Source organism: Myxocyprinus asiaticus, chromosome 48, assembly GCF_019703515.2.
Source record: "Myxocyprinus asiaticus isolate MX2 ecotype Aquarium Trade chromosome 48, UBuf_Myxa_2, whole genome shotgun sequence".
In the NCBI taxonomy this organism is placed as follows: Eukaryota; Metazoa; Chordata; class Actinopteri; order Cypriniformes; family Catostomidae; genus Myxocyprinus; species Myxocyprinus asiaticus.
Window position 1 is genome coordinate 1,741,290 of NC_059391.1, and position 8,783 is coordinate 1,750,072.

The 8,783-nt window shown below is 44.2% G+C and overlaps 1 protein-coding gene across 1 annotated transcript in view; it reads left to right on the forward strand.

The window, feature by feature from the left end:
• flnca (filamin C, gamma a (actin binding protein 280)) overlaps positions 1–1,700 on the forward strand; it is a 49,099-nt gene extending 47,399 nt beyond the window's left edge. Inside the window, exon 47 of the mRNA XM_051692092.1 lies at positions 1,080–1,700. Within this exon, the coding sequence (XP_051548052.1) occupies positions 1,080–1,267 (188 nt within the window). The 3' untranslated portion in view covers positions 1,268–1,700. The remainder of the gene's footprint in view (positions 1–1,079) is intronic.
• Positions 1,701–8,783: the final 7,083 nt, after the last annotated feature.

Here is an 8,783-nt window from a genome sequence, read left to right on the forward strand (position 1 = left end):
AGTACCCAGGGGCCTGGGTAGCTCAGTGGTAAAATACGCTGACTACCAGCCCTGGAGTTCGCTAGTTTGCTAGTTCGAATCCCAGGGCATGCTGAGTGACTCCAGCCAGGTCTCCTAAGCAACCAAATTGGCCCGGTTGCAAGGGAGGGTAGAATCACATAGGGTAACCTCCTCGTGGTCCCTATAATGTGGGCACGTGGTGAGTTGGGGCACGTGGTGAGTTGAGCGCGGATGCCGCGGTGGATGGCGTGAAGCCTCCACACACACTATGTCTCCGTGGCAACGCGCTCAACAAGCCACGTGATAAGATGCACGGGTTGATGGTCTCAGATGCGGAGGCAACTGGGATTCATCCTCCGCCACCCAGATTGAGGCGAGTCACTACACTACTGGGAATTGAGTATTCTAAATTGGGTGAAAAATAAAAAAAATAAAAAAATAAAAAGGCCTTCATTTCAGTCGGCTCCCCGCACGTTCACGAAATGTATCGATGTGGCGCTCACCCCATTGAAAATGAACAGTGTGTGTGTGTTTGAATTACAGTGAATGCAGCTCTCATGCTGATCTGATTGCGGGATGTGTCCCTCACATAAGAAAACACTTACGGAACGACATCTTTAAAAAGACGTGAACACGTAAGCAGCTCTTTTACACACACACACACACACACACACACACATACATATGCACAATAACACAATAGCTTATAAGGATACAAAACTCCTGCCGAAGCGCTGCGGGCAATCAGGAAGCTGAAGCGGCCATTCACCAGCGAAGCGTCAAGGCAGAGTAAATGTTTGCCGGAATATTCCTGCCCGCTGACTCGTGTATGTCGACGGCGAAGTAGTAGAGGGCTTCTAGACGTGAGATGAATCGCTGTCGTGAAAGAAGAAATTTCAACCACACCATAGCCAATATTAGAATATTGGTGTTATTGAGAGGTTTCAGCTAGGTCATGTAGAAGGACACTCCCCATATGAGTTAGCAGAACGCAATGTCAAGTGTACTGAGTTGTAAGGGAAACCAAATTACATGAAATGTATAGCATACAGTGTGATCTTTAAATGTTGTTCTTACAGGTACAAACATGCTGATGGTTGGTGTCCATGGTCCCAGAACTCCATGTGAAGATGTGGCTGTTAAACACTTGGGAAACAAGCTTTATAATGTAACCTACACAGTCAAGGAGAAAGGGAACTATGTTGTTATTGTTAAGTGGGGGGATGAAACTGCATCAGGAAGTCCCTTCCATGTGATCGTTCCCTAAAAACCAACTAATACTTTAGATTTCCTAATCAAGGCAAAACACTAAAGAATGGAATAACATTCACTGAATTCAGGAGAAAGAAGAATGTAGCCAAACTTCAGCCAATAAATAAATAAATAAAATAAACCTATTAACTTGTCACTCTCTGAGCAAAGCTTGTTTTTTGACAGCTACACATTGTATAAGCTGCTACACTTTATTTAATGCTAACATGTGTTGCGCAGATGCATTTTAAAATCGATTTTGATGCCACCATGTGCCATTATTTATCATTAAAAGAGTGAAGAGTTTTAATTAATAAAAAAATTGAATGTAGTTAAAGTAATTAGGTATATTGTCTCCAGTGCTTTTATATGCTTTATAGAATTTAATTTTTTTACCTTAACCAACTGTTTGCTAAGTGTTTTAAAAGTTAAATAAAGACTAAACCAAATTGTGTCATTTTTTTCACAGTCAATGGTAATGGAGTACTATGTAAATTATGTTGATAAATAGTACAGTATATTAGCTTTAGTTCTGAAAACATTAAAGGTGTTTTCCTACTGGGAACATACACATACACACACGTTGGTACTCCTATCATTACGAGGAATCTCCATAGACATAATGATTTTTATACTGTACAAACTATATATTCTATCCCCTAACCCCCTAAGCCTAACCCTCACAGAAACCTTTTGCCATTTTTACATAAAAAACAAAACAAACAAAAAATTGTTTACTATGTTTTAAAGCCTGTTGAATTACAGGTACATTAGGGGTGTCCATGGCCATATCCACCATTGAGGTCACCGAGGTCCAGACCTCGGAAATTTTTCCTAGGTGTATATAATAAAAGTTGTGAAATAATTGCCTAATAATAACTCTTCTTTGGTGCTGCAAAGATATTCTACAATGCCAAGACTTTCTCATCTGACTCTCTCATCTGATCACTGGCGTCATTGCTTGTGTGTGGGTGGGTGGAGTGGATGATCTTGTCGCGTTACTACAAAATCTTTACTCAACACGGTGGTTCTTTGATTATGTCAACAAATGTCTCGGTTATGTATGTAACCTCGGTTCCCTGAGACGAAGGGAACAAGACATTGACAGTGGCTTTGAAAGACCGGGACCAAACTCCAGACATGAATTGTCAATTGATAGTGCATGTAAGTCACCGATCTGTTTTACTGAGGCCAGAGCCAGCAGTAGTGGGGTCTTAATAGAGAGCATGCGCAAATCAACAGAGTCCAAAAGTTCAAAGCGGGGCCCTGTGAGCGCTTTTAGGACCAAAGTTAGGTCCCAAGTCGGGACTGTAGCCGGCCGTGGTGGATTAAATCGTCTTGCTCCTCAAAGGAACTTTATAATTAAATCATGTTTGCCTATAGTGGTGCCGGCTTCAGGTGCGTGATACACAGCTATAGTCGCCACATAAACTTTGAGCATTGACAGAGTGAGTCCTGTGTCTAATCGCTCTTGAAGAAATATGAGAATTTCATGTATGGGGTGGTTTACTGGGTCTTTGCCATGTGAAAGACACCAATCAGTGAACACATTCCATTTTAGCGCGTAGAGGTGTCTTGTGGACGGCGCTCTGGCCTGTAAAATGGTGTTCATGACTGAATGTGTCAGTTCTGGCGCATTTAGAGTATGCTGTTCAAAGGCCACACGTGTAGGCTTCGCAGCTCTGGCTTGGGATGCTACTGTTGTGTTGTCCAAATGAATCAGAATGTGGTGATTCACAAGATCGGAATGAAAAGCTCTCAAAGCTAGAAAGACATTCAGTAGCTCTAGACATGCCACGGCTGTTTCGTACCTGTTTCCAGGTATCGAAAGTCGGCGTCCATTACACACCATGGCCCAACCTGTGTTGGATGCATTTGTGGTCAGCACATTCTTTCTGAAAACTTGACCCAGCATAACACCCTGTTGGTAGAAGACTGCTGCTGTACATGGTGCAAGAGCAGCCAGACTGTGGTGAGTCACCACGATGCACATAAAAATGAAATTATTTCAGTGGTAATGTTTTTTCAGGTTGAACTGAAACAGACACCGGAGAATGGTCTGTACACGCTTGTTTTTTTACTGGCTGGGGAAAAGTGTGCTTTTCACCCAGTTGACATTAGACCAGATTTTCCATATGGCAAAGCAGCAAGTCTCTGTGTTCGCTTAGTAGTGCCTCTGATTGGCTCGTAATAACCAATCGCTGAGGTAATTCAAAACACGCACACCGTTCATTTTCAGTGGGGTGAACGCTGCATCGATACATTTCATGAATGTGCGGGGAGCCAGAGACAGTCTGAAATGAAGGACTTTAAATTGATATGCAGTTCCATCGAACACGAATCTAAAAAGCCACCTGTAACGCAGTGCAACTGATACATGAAGTACGCGTCCTTCAGATCTATTGACGGAAATCAGTCCTGAGGACTGATGTGGGATAAGATCTGTTTCTGAGTTAACACTTTGAATGGGCGCATCGCAAGCGCACGATTCAAGCGTCTCAGAACTAGAATGGGCGGAGCCTGCCGTCCTTCTCCAGAACGAGGAAATAACGGCTGTAAATCCAGCTGTGTGTGTTGCAACACTGGCATATCATGTGGTCGGACCACAGATTGTGCCCGATCATTGTAAACACCAGTGACACGCCCATGAGGACTTGCCACGCATTCGCGCAGCGGAACAGCAGGCTTATTAATTCATATGAAACAACCTTTATCACGTTCTTTGCAAGAAGATTGTGAATTTCAGCTCGTAACACTGCCGCTTCTTCGGATGGAACAGTGGAAGACAGATCACAGTTGAAACAGGGCGGCCGACATGCATATTGGATCGTATAACCATGTTTGATCGTTTTTTAGCAATCAGTCGGAATGTCAGTAAAAGCTCGCCACATGTCCGTGTTATGGGACAGAGGGAAATATGGTATGTTCATAACATGATATAATGTGCCGCTAACCATTGGGAACTGGTTGCGCATAATGTCAGGCTTTAAAGAGGGAAAGCTCTTTATTGAAAAAGTGTGAGCATCTTGTGCGAGCACTGTACTCTTTTTACAATCTTTGTATGTTCATACATGATATAATGCGCCGCTCCCCATTGGGAAGCGGTTGTGCATAATATTTGGGCTTTGAAGTGGAAAAGCCCTTACAGAGTGGGAGCGAGCCGGTTGTGATGAAGTACTGCTCTGTTGTGGCATAAAATGTGTCATAGCCTGTGATTGTTGCTGAGTCGTGACATAGTGCTCAGCAAATCTATTCACAGAGTCTCCGAAAAGGCCAGCTGGAGACACCGGAGCATCAAAAAGAGCAGCTTTTCCCATGTCACGCATTTCCATGAGGGTCAGCCAGATCTGACGATCCAAAAACACCAGGTTGCTCATTGACTTGCAAATAGGCTGTGCAGTGACTTTTGTGGCTCACAGCGCTAAGTCCTTAGTGGTGCGGAGCTCTTTGAATGTCTCTGGTTCGTAGCCTTGCTCATCCATTTGTTTGAGGAGCTTAGCTTGGAAAACTTGGTGCTCCGTCATCACGTGGAATGCTGAACCAGTTTGGCCAGCCGCTGAGTATGCTCTTCTAGCCAGTGCAGACATTAGTTGACATGGCTTAGAAAAATGAATGGGGCGTGAGTTCCACGCCCTGCTACTCGCTGGGCAGAGATGTGACACTATTGCCTAATTCAGGTGGGGGGGGGGTAGATGGGCATAACTCTTGTCTTCCCTGTGGTCCAGTTTATTGAGGAGAGTGGAATCGCTGTACGAGCGAGCTGAATTGGGTGTGCGCCAGGATTTTGTCAGTTCATTATGAACTTCTGGGAAGAGCGGGGCAGATCTGCGGAAAGTGATCACTTGACTGCGTCTGGACTGCACGAACCATTCATCAAGGCAAGGTTTTTCAGGTTTCTCCAGAGATTGCTCGGTCTCGAGTAAGTGTCAGTGGCGCATGCATGCCCTTCGCCCTTGCTGGGGGAAGGGGCGGCAGCGTTATCCACTGACCACTCGCCTGATGCAGCGAGAGACATAACATCATCATCCCCAGTGTCAGAAATGCCGAACGTGAAGAGGCAGCATGCTCCTACAGAGGGCCGAAGCTCGTCACGCACATACTGTATTGGCATAGGACATGGAGATTTAGGGGCTCACGGGGTGTGTGCCGGCACGAGGTCCACCTCAATTTCATCCTGCTCGACCTGACGGCCCCACCGTGCCTCCTTGTGTGATCCCTCAGGTGTCACAGAAGAGGCGGGTGAATGCAGCTCTCATGCTGATCTGACTGCGGGATGTGTCCCTCGCATAAGAAAACACTTACGGAACGACATCTTTAAAAAGACGCAAACGCGTAAGTGGCTCGTTTAGTTTTACATATATATATAAATATTATATAATTAATTACACATATATAGTGAAATTATTATTCTTTTTTTCACATATCCCAGCTAAGCTGGGGTCAGACATGATATAGTGCCCCTGGGGCAGATAGGGTCAAAGGCCTTGCTCAAGGGCCCAACAGTGGCATCTTGGCAGTACTGGGGCTTGAACCCCTGACCTTCTGATCAGTAACCCAGAGCCTTAACCGCTGAGCCACCACTGCCCCTATATATGGGTGCGCGCATGCACGCACACACGCAATAGCTTATAAGGATACAAAACTCCTGCCGAAGCGCTGCGGGGAATCAGGAAGCTGAAGCGGCCCGTTCACCAGTGAAGCGTCAAGGCAGAGTAAATGTTCGCTGGAACACTGCAGGGGAGCAGAGAGTCTTCTCGTTGCCATTTAGATCCCTCCCGCTGACTCGTGTATGTCGACGGCAAAGTAGTAGAGGGCTTCCAGACAAGAGATGAATTGCTGTCTTGAAAGAAGAAAATTCAACTACACCATAGCCAATATTAGAATATTGGTGTTATTGTAGAGAGGTTTCAGCTAGGTTGTGTAGAAGGACTCTCCCCATATGCATTAGCAGAATGCATTGTCAAGTGTACTGAGCTGTAAGGGAAACCAAATTACATGAAATGGATAGCGTACAGTGTGATCACTAAATGTTGTTCTTACAGGTACAAACATGCTGATGGTTGGTGTCCATGGTCCCAGAACTCCATGTGAATATGTGGCTGTTGGCCGTACCCACCATTGAGGTCATCGAGGTCCGGACCTCTGCATTTTTTCCTAGGTGTATATAATAAAAGTTGTGAAATAATTGCCTAATAATAACTCTTCTTTAGTGCTGCAAAGATATTGTACAACGCCAAGACAACCGACTTTCTCATCTGATCACTGGCGTCATTGCTTGTGTGTGGGTGGGTGGAGTGGATGATCTTGTCGCGTTACTACAAAATCTTTACTCAACACGGTGGTTCTTTGATTATGTTAACAAATGTCTCAGTTACGTATGTAACCTCGGATCCCTATCTATCACTCACTCGACGCTGTGTCGATGTAGTGACACTAGGGGTTGCATTTGGGACCCTCAAACATCTCTGATATTTGAGAAAAAGCCAATGAAAATTGTCGAGTAGAATTTGCATGCCACTGCCCCGGACATATGGGTATAAAAGGAGCCGGCTTGCAACCACTCATTCAGATTTGTTCTTCGGAGCCGAGCGGTGTCTATGTACTCCACTGCTTTTCCATTCACCTCTAAAAAAAGAGCATTTTAAGCTGTTGGATATATGGTGCATTGCAGCAGGTTCTCCCCCTCTCACACAGATAAGTGCAGAGAACGCCCCTGGGCACTTCGACAGCCACACTAAGAGAGTATATCTAAAAGAGTATATTCCTCTAAAAGAGTGAGCACTGATGGAAAGCGTCTTTTTAAAGATGCCTTTCCGTCTGTGTTTAGTTCCTGGATGCAGTCGATATCTCTCCGCTTCTGACAGCCAAGATTGCTGCCTCACGTATTTGGGCCATAGCCACGCGGAGACAGCGTTCGTGGATGGGTCATGTTCTCACTGCGAGAACATGACCATGGCAACGTTTCGGTCGCAGCTTTCCTTCTTCAGAGGGTTCATACCCACTCTTTCAAAAAAAGAGCGGTTTCCTCACTCCCTGGGTCATACACTTGGTGTTTACGGCCGTCGTTCTCATGACAGCCATACATCAAACATTTCAGTAAATCAAACGGTGTTTACTGCCTCGGGAGGAGGCAGACCCAGCCTTGTTGTTAGTTAGTTTCACTTGAGTGAATTAGCAAATGCAATACCCTTTACATTGGTAAAGAGAGAAGAGTGTTAGCTTTTAAGTTTAACTATTTTTATTATTATTATTATTATTATTATTATTATACATAATTAAAATGCATTTTCCTTACCAGGAAATTATGCATGTGATGACATTATACAGAGAATTTTTAATTACTGTAAAAGTCACAGTGTCAGAATATCACAGAAAATAAAGCCTTCAAAATCATAATTTTTAGAAAATATCCTATTATCCTAAATATTACCCTCATGCTGAGAACACAATTCAACCTTTCAGTTAAAATGTTCCTACAATTTCTTCTTGAGTCTTGCTTGGATGTATGCCAGTTTGTTTTATTGTGTTCATTTGTTTACCTAATAGCCGTAGGGCAAGTGAGAAGAGAACAAGAGGAGATTGAAGCAGAAACGCAAGTAATAGAAGCACAAATAAATAGGAAAATTAGAGAAACAGAAAAATTAATACAAGACACAGATAAGTTGGTGAGAAATAGAAGTAGACTATTGGACAACAGGGAGAGAGAAAGTGAAGAGGAGTCATCATTTGATGGAGGAAGGTGGGCACAGGGAAGAAAAAGAGGAAGACTTAGACCATTGGTCCCCAACTCCCCATTTATTTAAAGGTACGCAGGGACAGTATGTGCCTTGGGCTACACAGGACCTTGAGGGGCTGGTCTCTCGCCTCACTGATATCCACAAGGGGGCTGGGAAGTAGATTAGAGAGTTTGAAGAACAAACAATTGGCAGACTTTTAGCTGTGGGGGACATTAAAGCACTCCTGGCAACAATTGTAGGAGGAGCAAAGATGGAAGAAGTCCTTCAAGAATCTGATATGGACAGAGCTGTGGACTCTTATTACATGGATGGAACTGTTTTTGATGCATACCGCCCAGCAGTGTGGCAGGCAATGTGTGCTGAGTAGGCAACAGCCCTTTCGAGGTCCATCTCAAGGCCCAGTAAACCCTTGGGGAGGTCCAAATCAAGGATGTTAGGGATGCCCAGAGAATTCTACAAGGGAGATTCAGCTTCCAATTTTAACAACCAATGCTGATCAAGAACCTATGCTGCAGGTTAAAATAGAGGGAAAAATTACACCCATGCTAGTAGACACAGGAGCGGTTTATACGTGTGTAAACTCAAATTATGCCTCACATCTCCCCTTGTCTGGAAAATTTGCAAAGACAATAGGATTCTCGGGACCAATGCAGTTAATTCCTATGACCGCTCCAGTTTGTCTACAAACTAAAAACAAAAGTGCAACCATACCTATCCTGGTATCAAATCAGACTCCCGTTAATTTGTTAGGGAGAGATGCATTATGTAAATTGGGACTTCAAATTTGGTGTTCCC